At 50.1% G+C, this 13846-nt stretch overlaps 1 protein-coding gene and 1 non-coding gene across 2 annotated transcripts; both read left to right on the top strand.

Annotated features, from left to right (window-relative positions):
- The first annotated feature begins 575 nt into the window (after positions 1-575).
- On the top strand, positions 576-648 carry TRNAV-AAC (transfer RNA valine (anticodon AAC)). Its single transcript has one exon. It is a non-coding gene; the product is annotated as a tRNA-Val (tRNA).
- A 1408-nt stretch (positions 649-2056) lies between these two features.
- Positions 2057-12825, top strand: hzg (CTD small phosphatase herzog). The gene is made up of 7 exons (XM_018639630.1): positions 2057-2397; positions 2507-2623; positions 9074-9249; positions 10326-10475; positions 10590-10729; positions 11308-11446; positions 11700-12825. The coding sequence occupies exons 2-7, from the start codon at positions 2539-2541 to the stop codon at positions 11952-11954; spliced, it is 945 nt and encodes a 314-aa protein (XP_018495146.1). The 5' UTR covers positions 2057-2397; positions 2507-2538; the 3' UTR covers positions 11955-12825.
- Positions 12826-13846: the final 1021 nt, after the last annotated feature.

Below are 13846 nucleotides of genomic sequence, written 5' to 3'. Positions count from 1 at the left end.
CTCCGGGGAAAACGGAACGGCATCATCACGAATCGTTGCTGGTCAGAGAGAGGAAGCAACATTCGAGAGAGCAGGAGTTTTTGAGCAACAGTCGCGGGCGGGATGAGAACGAGTCGGAGATCGAGAAGATGATAAGTCGTTTTTCGGTCCAGACATTCACCTTTATGGACGACTTGAGGGATCTGCGATAGATCTCGGAATTTTCGTTCCTTCCCTCTTTCAGTAAGAGGTAACAAGTCAGTAGAGGACTCCCACGCGTTTCAGCAGACTTCAGCAGGGGATTATTCGCCTGATTGAGAAAAACCACCGACATGGCTCCCTGAAAACAGCGGAAATGCGGACCTCATTCGCCTGCTTCCATTTTCCGTTCCGTATGAAATCCCGTCGAGGCAGACACTCCCGGCTCTTGAATGGTAAACGGTCCATGAAAACTACTCCCACCTTAATGTCCGTTCCAGCATTATGGACATAAGTCCGAGGTCCTGCTTCACTGTGGTTTTTTTTACTGGGAAAGGCGTCGAAAGAGAGAGAGAGAGCTTTGGACATGGACTGATCGGCAACGCTGTGTTTCTACGGTTCTTGTGGTGTAGTGGTTATCACATCCGCCTAACACGCGGAAGGTCCCAGGTTCGATCCCTGGCAGGAACATTGCTTTTGTTCTTGCTGCTACTTTAAGCCCCCACTCATCATCCAATTAATCATCAAATTTTAGCGGGCCATCACAAAGCACGCCGTGAGCCCAGAGCTCGTACGACTGCGAAACGATATGAATAGACTCAGGGTAGCGTCATACATTGGAAGGTGCGGAGGTTGGGAGTCCGGGACAGATTTTCTAGTCAGCAGAGTTAATTTTATTCCAACTTCATTGCAGCACTGGCGGCTTCTCTCGTCACGGGACACACTTCGCCGACAGAAATTGTTTATGCTCCCTCGTTATCGAGCGAAAATCCAGCGAGAAATCTCGCTCAGCACAAATATATTGTAGGTTACATGGGGCGTTCGCAAAGACTCCGTAAAGCATTTGCTGATCATCGCAAGTTTGAGGACCGCTCCGACTTGGTCGAATAGAAAACCTCTGATCGAACCCGACCGAGTGTCAGTCTGCTCTCAACAAAACGCATTGACTCAAATATTTTGGTCGCGAGGCTCATGAATTGTTCTTACCAGAAAGAAGAGGAGTAGTTCACGGTCTATATTCTATATCGCTGTCTCCTCCCGAATACGGACTTTTCCCCTCAGGATGTTTGCTGAGGATGACCTTCCCACTCATCGATGCTGCGAGTGGCTCGTAAATGTAAGTTGGTCACCGACTCGAGGTTGTGTCGCTCCGCTGCGTGCTTTTATGGCGCTGAACTAGTATATCAGTAGTCGAAATTACTTTCGGTGATTCTCACAACAAGACTGTCGCCGATCATCCAAGATATATTATGCTCATTTAGCCTCTCTTCGAACGCACGAGAAGCAAAGAGATTCGAATTCCTAGACCGCATGAGAGCTGACTGATTAATATTCACATTTGTGAGTTATTCAACGATTGACACATTGCGCACAACTGATTGTCGAAATCACACTGGATAAGGGACTCCAATCCAAAATGAGAAGATCTGAATGATCCTCATGGAATGAGCGAGTCTTCCCCATGCTCAGAGCACTGGCGCATCGAAGAACTACTCGGATTCCCTCAGAGGTGCGTGAGAAATTCGCGTTCGGATTCCGCGTCGATCCTATCCAATCCAAGAAGCTTCTCCGGATGCGTGAGGCTATGAATTTCCCACCTGTGCCGGTCCCGAGCCCGCCTGCTAGCCGAATAATACTTGAGTTATCCCATGCCGTCATCTTGGTGAGAGCCCCTGCTTATCTCAGCTGTTTTCGAATCTGGCGCGTCAGCCGAGGAGAACAAGATCCACTGTTCGTTGATATCGATGCGCCCTTGCCCGAACGAACGTATAGTGAATTTGTGTGGTGTTATTTACGTTTAGTGTGTGTGTGTGTTGCTGTTGTGGTTGATTTTCGTCGTGCTGCACTTCGAGAGGTGGATCTTGAAACTGTGTGTTGAAATAAAACGCAGGAATCGCGGTTTCGGGGAAATCATCGCGGCTGTCGTCGACGAGTGTAGCTGCTAAAGTCATGAGCTGACCGCTCGGACTGAGGCCCCATCGAATGTCTACTTGGGGTGATAGAACAACCACCATCACCACCAGAAATCCTTCGAGGGCAGGCAACATCAGCAGACAAACAGACGAGCAAACAACCTTACCAGTAACCAGGAGATCGCGAGTTTTCGGGCTGCGTACACGAACGCGAGATCACGAACGAAAAGAGGACACGCAGCTAGCTCTCGGCCAAGTCGGAATGGAACGACTGTTAAACACGACTTGACCACGAACAATTCGAGCAGTATGTGTCGGCGGTGGTAAGCTGGCCATAGCCTTACGATTTGGGTAGGCAGGCGGGCAGCGGTCAGGCTGTCGGCAACAGTGTCAACTCCATCGAAGTTTCGTCGCAGGGGGGCGGAAAAGATTTCATTGATCAGTTCCAATGGACCCCAGCGCAGTGATAACCCAGGTGCAAAGGGACGAGGAGGCCCTGAGTACGTTCCCACCGCCGACGGTCGCCACGAAAGGTAAGCGAACATGAATTTCTGTACGTTTCTCGACCATGCTCTTCGTCATCCGTGCCACTCCCTCCCTCTCTATTTTGGTTTAGTGACCAAGTGATGAGCAATAAAAGCGTGTTGTGCAACGCGACTGATTCCAACGTCCGGCTGTAAGGGACCGATACCATTGCTTGTGAGTCTCCGCCTGGCAAGCGATTAGAGAAGCACAGGAGTCCCCATACCGAGGTCAACGTTGTCGAACGAGCTCACCATGATGGGAAAACAGTGTTCTGAAGCCAATGAAAACACGGACATGAGAGAAGAGGGTGATCACGCCGACCCTGTGATCAGAGATTACCCGGATGATGAGATGGGGTGATAATGACGGGCAGGCTCAGACCTCGCGCGTCACGTGCTCTGCATCTTCGCAGTTTTCCCCGGCTCCTAAATCGCCCCCAGATCAGAGGGATACCTGTGAGAAATGCAACTTCTCGACACCGGTGATGACGTGCCTCGGCTCGTTTCGCGCAAGTTTTCGGAGGCTCGGGACATCTGTTCGGGCTGCAACGACCCGCATGAGATCCCGGAAGTCGACTTTCCGTACACTCTCTCAGGAGGGGTCTTATCCTCGTGACAATAGACCCGCTCTTTCCGAAAAAGACCCTCAGCGACTTCCTGAGAAATCCGACTCGTGAAGTCATCCTCTCAAGCTTCAGGAATCAATTCGTCCTGATAGTACGTCTCCTATCGCGGGGAGCGCTCCGCGAAATATTCAGAGCGCGGAATTGCGGGTTGAAGTCCGGACCTCATCTTCGAGTATGGCAGGTACCAAATCTCTGTCTGCAGTGGAGGTTGCTCCACGTGAAAGCTGTAACTCTACGTGGAAATTGGTCGTTCCCTCCCGATAAGACATTTTGACCACCCGGTCGGCCCTTTGGTGAGTCGGCTATTCGGCTGCTTGCTTTCTCGCGTGGACTATGTTGCAAACCAAGCATCGTACGGCGTGACTCTCGGCCGGCACAGATTTGCGAGCGAGGTCATAGAGACGCGGCTCGGCAGGCTACACGCTGCTACATCTTCTTCCTCGTCCCGCCCTCCGGTCGCTTCTCATTGTAGTTGTGCGAACAGCATATACAATCTTTGACGCATTGGTCATTCCAAAGTCAGGGCGTCCAAGAATCCCATCTACGGTTCACGTGGACGCTGTGGGTTTCCCTGAGGGATTCGACATGATGCTCGCCGCGAAAATCATTTTGAATATCGGCTGCGCAGTATTCTTATCGATCGAGCGCGCCAATGTACGCGTTTCGCCCTGCCTACGGTCCGACTGTCAATCCAGTTCTCCCGTTCGTCTGGTCGAAGGAAATGTGTGACGGGTGACGTGTTCCTTTTCCGGTAGCAGGAATCAAGCTCTCCAGCGGTCGGTCTGTGGTCGACCTCCTACACTGCTGAGGTAAACGAGTCGAATCCACTTGGCGAATCGATCGCCAGGGAGATCAGATGATTTTCAATCGTGCAAACGACGGGAAAACTTTTTATCTCTCGGGGAATCCCCGCCTGAGGAGACGCCCATGAGTGTAGCATATCCTAACCGCCAAAGCGAGGGCGACATTCGACCGGAGAGTCTAGCGGTTACGATGAAACGTTTTCGAGGTTACTGTGGTGGATAATAACAATCATTGATTCGATACTCGAGACCGGATGAATAATTCAGTTGATCAACCAGCGTTCGTGCTGTCATTCTCACGGTCGTGAGTCATTCGTGGGGCAAGACATCTTCAAATTGAGAGAGCAGCGTCAAAAGAAGGAAACAAATGGAGACAGTCCAGCCATCATGGAGCATCCTCTGCTATTTGAAGCTTCGTTGGCGCGCTGTCGATAGAGCCAAGATGGACTTTTCACTCCGTCACTTCCTTTTTCTTATCGCGCCTCACTCAGATAAGCACGGATCGATTATGCGATGCGGGATGTCTCGAAGAAGCTGCGCTAATCTTTCACTCGACCTGATCGGGGTGCCGGTGATGATAGGGGATCGAAGTCTTCGGGATCGATATAAACTTTGGGAGGCAAGTTTTCTGGCCCTGGAGCATCAAATGATGTTGCTCTGAGCGCTTTCATCCATTGTATAGTCGAAAAAGTGTTTTCCGTTGAGGTTTGTTCCGTGCTCGGAGATTCGGATCGAGCTCACCCGTTCAAATGAGATTTCGTGAACGGAACTTCCGATTCTTCCCTGTTATATCGTGCCTCGTGCCCCTTAGATCTCCGACTCGAAATCTCGTATCCCCTCAAAGCTTCCATAGTCACTGAATTTCGCCGTGGAACCACGGTGTAGAAGGATCCACCAAGAGCATTGGAGGCATCCGAGAACAGCGGACAATTATCCATCTAAGTCATAACCTAATCCTCTCCGTGATCGCGGGGCGTTTTCTATACCCTTCCAAGCCTTCCTCCCTTGCGGACTTCTCGTTCGGTCGATTGATGCTCCGCAAAACGTGGAATAACGAAGGACGCTGTTCGTTTCCGTTAATTCCGCCTATTGATTTTTTCCGCACCTGGCAATCCATTTTCATCATAGGAGTTTTTCGGACTGTCAGGGCCGCCCTGTCAGGGAAACTTATTGGGACTGCAGAATACCGGGAATTGGATCCAGGGAGGAGCCCGAATGATAGGTTACATATGGACGAAGTCGTCGAGATTATTCCAATCCTCGATCCATCCCTCGAAGTTCTCATTCAGGGAAATCGAGGGTATTTATTTCCGTCGATTGGCACAACGTCGAATCGCCGCGTATTTGTCAGACTTTGGAACCTATTGATTGGGTAATCTGCGTCGGCTTCACTGCACGAGTCTCCAATTTTTCTCCTAATCGTGACGCATTGCGAGTGACCCGCTGAGCCTCTCCTTCCTAATGTTCTCTGTCCCCATCGTCAAAGATTCTCAATCGGTATCGTTTCTAGATGCTTCATTCGTCTAAATTGTTTGAAAATCACGAAGCCGTGAGCTGGCTTTCCCATTCTCAGTCCGCTCCAAGCTTCTTCTACATATATGAGCCCGGACCTGCCTGCCTTGTGCTGGAGAAGATCGAGCCGCCGAGGAAGAATTCCTCGAGAGAAAATTCCGGGGACCTGGTTCGCCGTAGAAATTCTCTACGCCTCCCGGATGTTCTTGATATCGGCTTGCGGTGGACACGAACCGATCTTTCCAAGACACTTGGCTCTTCAGAGTTCGGTGATATGCCCACACAGCCATCCAAAACGGTTCTGTCTGCGTCGAATCGGCAGACCAAAGCTACTTGGTGGTGGAGTGATAGGAGGAAAGTCACGGCTCGCGCGTAAAATGGACCATTTTTCTGGATATCCAGCGGTTCCGTGCAGGATTCGGAGAGTGTTCAATGGCAGCCGGGGGCTCCTATCTCCTACGAAATCAGTTTCCGCTTCCCATGCGTCTAAGTCATCCGATCATGCGTTCTTTGACAATCGGAACGCATTTCCAACTATCTCATGGGAAGTTGACGATTTGTTGGTGATTCGGAGCAGCCTGAAATATTCCAAAGCTCCAGACTAGCGAATATGGATTCGAGGGCCATTCATGAATTCATGGAGCCGCAATGCTCCATTCTTACGGGAGCGCGCAGAAGAAGAGGGTGGGCGTGCCGGTCTACGGCGAGGTGACCCAGCTGGATTTGCTGGTTTAAAGAACGGAGTAAAATTCTCGTTCGGATTCACTCGATTTAGTCTCGCCGCATACGCGGCCTAGGACAGTCCAGCTGGTATCCCCTCGGGGAGAAATGTCCACCCTCAATTATGTTATTATACTTCTCGGCCGATAACCAATCAATTCGATTTTCACGTCTGACGGGCGGGGTAATGAACAGCTTGCTCGGTCACCAGACAAATATTCCGCCCGGTATTTCGGCTGACGTCCAGAGCAACGTGCCGTGTCGTGAACCGTGGGGCTGACTGACCGTCACTCCAGCCCCTGGAGGGAGTGAATAGCAATGATATAAGCCTTCAGTCAATTCTAGCCAATCAGTGGCATTCCAGACGGGTGAGCTTGTAAACAGATCAGTAGTCAGAGCGAGTAAGTAGCCAATCGCCTTCAGACTGAATGGGAGTCTCGGAGCGGTGCTCGCTCCACACGCGATTAATGGTCGTGTTTCCTCTCGCTGACGCTGAGACTTTTTCGGCGTGTTCAATTTTTTTCGTGACGCCGCTGCAGCGCTCCTTTACTCCTGACGAGAAACGGGATGAGTCATTCAGGCCCATGAAAATCGATACACAAATCCTGGAGGGCTGAGACGGTGCTCTTTGTGGCAGCCTCCCACCGATGACACCGCTGCTGATTTCGATGCACTTCAATTGTCAACAATTCCCAGAAGTGCAATATTTGTGACCTCTAGTCTCGGAAGATAACTATTCCACGATAGCGTACATCCCTTATCCTTCGTGATGCTTCTCATTCAGTGTCGGATGATTGAATATCCCTTCTCCGCGCGAATAATCGCGTATGAAAATCACGCTACTCTAACGTTCCACCGTGACTTTGGCGTTGTAGCATCTTGGGGATTCCATTCGCGATTTTCCTTTTTAGACAAATTCATTGTTTCGGTTCCACGAGCCCACGTGGAATTGAGATGATGCTGTGCGTGAAGAGCCCGTCGCGTTTATGTAAGTCCTCCGGACTGGACTCGATGCTATTGATGTTGCCTTCTTGCGGTGGAAGCAATTTCTCGAAGTCATTCCGCCTCGATCAGACGGCGAAAACTTTGCTGCGGACTGCGGCATATCGGTACAGTTGTGCGAAGCGACTAGCGAGTGAGAGAGCTGTATCGCGAGTGAGTGTGAAAGACCCGCTGGTTGGGAGAATAGTCGACATGCGAGGTCTTTCTGATGACGGAATGCTGCAGGCTTCGGAATGACCTTGGTTTGCTCCCTTTTCTCTATGCTGCCGCCGAAGCTCCAGGGAAAGATGAATTGTTTGTTCTGACTTCGTCCGCAGCAATGGTGACGCCGCCTGGAATGGAACGTTCCTGCTTGTCCTCGAGATTAATCGACGAATTCCTAATCTGGGAACATCCTCGCCCTGCCATCGAGTTCTCTCTATGAATCGAACGTTTTTCTGAGCTCTTTGTAACTTTCCGAGCGGATATCTCGAAGCAAATCGAACGACTCTTGAGTCGTATCGGGAATTGGCATGAAATCCAGAAGCGAGGATATCTGAGGCGAACGCCGCGTAGCTGTGATAGATGACCGTTTCCGACGAGCTCCTCGACGGTCAGTCGAGAATGTTGGATCAGCGAGAAGCGCTGTTGATGAAGAGGAAGATGAACGGCGCCATAGACAAACGCTTAAGCTGTCTCGTTAATTACTTTGACACTCTAAATGCGTGAAACTCCTGTTCCACAATCTCGTGGAATCCCCGCTTCCCATCTCGAAGCATGCAAGCAGCGAAGTTTGACGTGATTTGCGGTCAGAATGATCATGCTATCGGAATCAGGGTGTGACTCATACCATAATTTCCTGATGCATGATACGAACGATCACGAGTCGCGATTGAAATGATCGGGAACCGATTCTTCGCCATTCTCCTCAGATCAGCCCATTATTTGGTATCAAAGACGGGTGATCCACGTAGTCTTGGGCAAATCGTCGCGAGCTCCCCTGGTCATTCGAAGTTTCCAGTCAACAGGAATTCCGTGGGAGGAATGCTCCCCGTTGCCGAGCAAGCTCACTCGATCACTTCGTTCCTGAAATGAGTCAGAGATCACGCTTCTGAAAGTTCGGTCGAGATTTCTCTGACAGTGAGTCTTTCTGAAATGTTCACGGAACGTGGGAATCCGGAGCAATATCGGGTTGGTCCATCACCGAGGCATGCGAGGCTAAGGCTTATTGCCACGCTCATGATCGTTTTGATCTATCTGCTCGGAGTGAAGACGCCAGATTTGTTTACACGGAACCTTGCGTGTGTGTGTTTGGTTACACGGCCCGAACGATCATAGGGTGTCAATGAGAGTCACCGAGCCGAACAGAAGCTTTCGAGGCATCCTCGAGCTGACGATATAATTGTTGAAAAGTGAGATTCCAGACCACCTCGCACCGGCTCCGAGCGGAGTCTGGTTGGTGGCTTCAGGCTGCTGGAAATTTTGCTCCCGCGGGAGAAATTCAGCTTCTCGATGGCTCTACTGACCGATACATTCGGAATCTTCCACTCTCGAGCGATTGACTCCGACGGGATGGGCGATATAAGCTGACAGAGATCATACCTAATTCTTCTGCATCTCTCATCTGCCAAAGGATGATTCACTTAAGAGTTTCGGATATCCAGCTCGGAGATTCGCTTAGAAGCTCCGATTATATAACCGGGTCGACAGACTTGATCGAGTTCATCTGCTCCATTCATCTGATTCCTTCAAAAAAAACAGGAGGGATTTCTGCATTCTCTAGCGCACTCACTAACCTCATATCTGTTTTCTTACAGCCCCAAAACCCCGTAAGCGCGGCCTGCTCCACAGTCTGTTATGTTGTTGGCGACGGAGACCGCACGGCGGCCTTGGCCGACACACAAACAGCGATCAAATAGACCAGGGTGCGCATGACGCCCAACAGCACAATCACGTCGGCGGGAACAGTGGACAAGCGGATGGATCAAACAAGGTAAAGACGAAACTCAGAGTAAAGACACGGGAGTCCATCAGAGCTCCGGAGGGATAGAAATCGGTGCACAGAGAATCGGAAATCACTAGAATCCTCAATCTCGTCATCCGCCGAGTTCTATGTATTCCTTTCTCGAGCGCCGGTGGCATCACGACCGAAATAAGTGATCAGTGGGGCTATTTCTTGGCTCGAGGAGCCTATGTCCCTCCTCTTTTTGGACTTCGGGGGGTTTAGCATATGTAGATCTCGATTGATGCGTTCTATGGTGCGAATCATGTGACACATCGATTACCTTGCCCGATCGGGGAGGCATGGGAGTTGGAGGGGCTCCGTGATGTATCCGAGCCATGCGAGCAGGAGACGTTGCGGTTGCTTTCTGTATCACGGAGAGAGTTTGGGAGCATTTCTGATCCGTTTCAGGAGGCGCAACCAGTCGCTTGCCCTAATGAATTGTTGAGGGTGTCGTCAACCTCTTGGCTAGCCATCACGGCCTACACCGAGAACCGGGTACTTTTCCGGATTCGCTTCTAAACGCCAGAAAGCCATCAGGAGCAAAGTTGAATCGTAGTCCTGCCCTAGAGCGACATCCCTTGCTTAAGTCATGAGGTCCATCAATTCGTCAATCGAGCGTCGATGGCCTTGTAGAATGATAAGAAAAGACCTCTGTGGAAGCTTGGATGGAAGTCACCACTGGTCGATTCGCTGTCTCATTTAGCCGCACTTCGGGCACGAAGAGTACCGACTTCGGTACTCGAGGTATCCATGCGTGGCAGACCTGTCGAAAGAGCATGGGCATCACCTGAGTGTCCGGGTCGGTGACAGCTCAACTCAAGACACTTTCCTCCCGAATTCGTATCCAACTCAATGGAGGATCGTGCCGGAGGATGGATATGGATTCCGCAAGTCCCTGCTTCGCATCTCATTCTCGGAGTCTTGAGTGAGAATTTATTGCTGCGAGCTGTCAGGAGTCCCCGTCGGGCGACGAGCGACCTTTAGAGAACGGAAGAATCTTGCTGAATTTTCCGTCGATTCCTCGGACAGACTCGACAATGCTTTAATCTTTTTCTTATTTCCAGCTGAGTCTACTGTCGACGCCTCGACCAGCGGACCAGGGCAAAATATGTTTAGTGATTGACCTCGACGAAACGTTAGTGCATTCGTCGTTCAAGCCAGTGAGCAATCCTGACTTTGTTGTACCTGTTGAAATTGAAGGATCCGTACATCAGGTGAGCATCTGGCCCGTACTCATGTTCCCCCATGCATATGCCTTTCATCCCGAGCTCAGATCTTGTCGTTCTCAGTCGTCTTGGAGATATTGATAACTTTTCTCGTCTTTAAAGGTGTACGTCTTGAAACGTCCATATGTTGACGAATTCCTCGAGAAAGTAGGCTCGTTATACGAATGTGTTCTGTTTACTGCCTCGCTCTCAAAGTACGCGGATCCCGTCGCTGATCTTTTGGACAAATGGGGAGTCTTCAGGTGAGATGGAGATTACCGTCCGACGCTCTGGATATACATATGATATATAGGAGGAGAGGTGCTCCTTGCTTCCGAGGTCGTCCGACCGCATTGACTGTCGGGATGCTTCTTGTACGGTAACGGTACCCCTCCTTATACTCTGATCAATTAAAAATTCCCCCCGAATAAGTAAGTTGTATCGTTTGATTCGGCCTGCGGTCTGATCGTCTCCATCATTGTGGAAGACCATGGGGATTTTCGCTCGCGTGCGTCGACCAAGTTATTGCTTTCGCTGGAAGTTGTTTGATCTCTCCCGAAGCCAGGCTAGAACCAGCTTGTTCGGTAGCTCAAGATGTTCCGTGAGGAGTGAGCATTCGGAGCACAAGGAGTCGCAGCATCACTCACCCCATGTCTATCAGAAACTCATTTGGAAGACTGATTTGTGAGGTTTCTCTCCAACTGATTCGCTCCATTCATTATTGGTTGACCTGGAACTGGCTCGGAAGATTCTGTACGGAGAGATCGTTTATTCGCCTCGGGTGATCCGGAACGGCTTGAGCGATTTCCGGGAAGTGACCTGGAGAATTTTGAACTTTCAGGGGACGTTTGTTCCGTGAGTCGTGCGCCTTCTACCGCGGTAACTACGTCAAAGATCTGAATCGCCTGGGCCGCGACGTTCATCGAGTTGTGATCATTGACAACTCACCGGCGAGTTACATGTTCCATCCTGATAACGCTGTAAGTATTGAGCCGGTCCCAACCACGAAGCTCGTCTCCGAGAGGTCTCGAGGGCGTCCGCGAGTCTGTCACCATTGATATGGAGTCATCTAGCTCGCAACTCATATTGTCATTCTTGCCCGGCTAACTTCGAAATTTCTGAAACTCCTGGTCGAGCTTCTCTTTGACGAAACCTTCCTGAAATTATAATATAGCTGCCTGAGCTCGCAGATTCATCAGATTTCGAAGTATCATTTCATTTGACGATTTGCAGATGCCCGTCGTTTCGTGGTTCGATGACATGACCGACACAGAACTTCGGGACCTCATCCCGTTCTTTGAAAAGATGGCGACGTCGCAAGATGTCTGCGGAGCTTTAAGGCAATACCAGCAACAACAGCAGCAGCAGCAACAGCAACAACAGCAGCAGCAACCTCAGCAGCAGCAGCCGCAACAACAACAGCAACCCATTCAGACTGCGCCCACGACACAAAAACCCAACGGAGCAACACCACCTCAATATTTTTAGGGCACAGAGCAATATTGATTGGGCTGACGTGGAACGTGTTCGTGGGCGTCTTCTCAGCCGGACGTCCTCTGCCACGGCCCGGCCAAAAAGCGACGTACTAATTTAAGATCGAATGACAGACCTGCAGTCGGTGCGTTGTTCCGAAACCAGCTGAGAGCTCGAACCAGTGGTCGAGTTCAATGTCAGGAAGACTGACGGACGCAGAGTAAGCAAAGTTATTTTCGCATAAAAAAGCTTCTGCGAGGGTCCCGGCGGGGATTTCTGGATGGCCATATCGACTCTGCATGGTCCGAGGGCGATCGAGGTCCCGTTCGATTGATCGAAACGTTGTTAGATGATTGTTGGATTTTCGATGCGTAAGCATAAGCAGACAGACGAATGGAGAGGATCGGCGATGAGCCTCTTCTTTGTGAACACGATCGACTTATAAATATATATAAATATAAATAGCAGTGAGGAAGTGGCGAATTGTGTTTTTGAAGCTGTAAAGAATCACAAGGAACAAAAATCACACCCACACAAACGTTGCCACGAACAGAGATCACAACGAATTTCTCTAAAGCAGAGCCGCGATCGGAAACTTTGTTTCGAAAAGTCAGGAGAAAATCCACAGCGTTCGGATACTCACCACGTGACCCAGAGCCTCACGAGAACAGTCCGAGCAGGATTCCGATTCGGGAAGATATCCGGAACATGACAAAATACAGAACAGGACAGGAACTTTTGCGGAAGCAGTCGACGACGGACACACTACAAACATATGTAATGCTTGGGTACATCCAATCATAATTATTATTATCATTATTACCATTTATATTATTATTTTATTCTAAATGAAAAGTAATAAAGCTCATACTAATTTTATTAAAAAGACAGGGATTTTTGTCTTCCTATGCGTCCGCCAATATCCTCTCGTCATGAATTTGATTCTCTGAATTTACCCCTTTCCTAGGGAAATACGATCTGTCCTTTTCAGCGTGCACAGAAGTGTTCCGATTGCGCTTTTTGGAATCTGTCGGTTTGGGGACCAGATATTTCAATAGATATACTCCGTCCCAGCAAACGAATCAACAATTCAAGGCATCAGAATTAACTCTAGTTTTGCTTCCAGATCCAGCGACTGATCACGTCCGCCTCCAAGACTCCGAACTGAACACTCGTCAGAATTTCCTCGGGCCACTCGCCCTCCCTCTCAGTCAGTCAGTGACACAAACGAAATCCTGTCTGTAGAATTATATCGTCAGCAGTAAAAGCCCTTTCGTTCGAGGTTCGACGGTACTTCTCATTCAAATCGGTCCGCGTTCGCTGTTATCGCCCCCTCCCGCTAGCCCGGATGTCTTTGCCATGTCGCGAGGTGCCCTTATTACTGTTGTCCTGCGATCTCGAACCCAGAGAGGTGATTGCCATCGCGGACGGGGCTCCAGGTCCGATCCGCGAGGTCTGCGAATCGTTCTTGCGACCGTTTCCAGGATTTTTGGCGGCTCAACCGTAGCCTTAGCTCCACTCGAGTGTCTCATGTCCAGGCAAAATCGATGCCTCAATGAACACGTTGCCCTTAGCGACTGGCAGGGAGACTCGGGAGCTACACCCAATACCCAATCGAGCACTCGATTCAAATAATAGTTTATATGCCCCGGAAGGGGAACGATTCTTGCCGCGCTCCGTTACACCAATCAATTTAACGAGATTGTACGAACATGCAGAAACGAGCGATTTCCTCGGTCAGGGAGCGCACATGTCGGAAGGATTCCACATGTCCGAGTGCGCTCTTCAGAACGCTCCAGCCGAGCTCGAGGGCCAGGAGGGCTTCTTCACCGAGTATCAAGATCGCAGAGGCCAGACTAGATACCGTTGTGCATTCTGCAGCTACGATTCTCATTTGAAATTTTGTG

This window comes from Galendromus occidentalis, unplaced genomic scaffold (genome assembly GCF_000255335.2).
Source record: "Galendromus occidentalis unplaced genomic scaffold, Mocc_1.1 scf7180000077448, whole genome shotgun sequence".
NCBI classification, from domain to species: domain Eukaryota; kingdom Metazoa; phylum Arthropoda; class Arachnida; order Mesostigmata; family Phytoseiidae; genus Galendromus; species Galendromus occidentalis.
Note: the sequence above shows the minus strand (reverse complement) of the source record. Positions and strands in the feature narration are given on the sequence as shown.

What these genes read in the sequence shown, in the direction of transcription:
- hzg (XM_018639630.1), top strand. Translation starts at nt 2,539, where the DNA reads ATGGACCCCAGCGCAGTGATAACCCAGGTGCAAAGGGACGAGGAGGCC. An exon ending in AAGCGGATGGATCAAACAAG is followed by an intron (nt 9,250 to 10,325) that starts GTAAAGACGAAA and finishes TCTTATTTCCAG; the next exon opens with CTGAGTCTACTGTCGACGCC. An exon ending in GACAAATGGGGAGTCTTCAG is followed by an intron (nt 10,730 to 11,307) that starts GTGAGATGGAGA and finishes TTGAACTTTCAG; the next exon opens with GGGACGTTTGTTCCGTGAGT.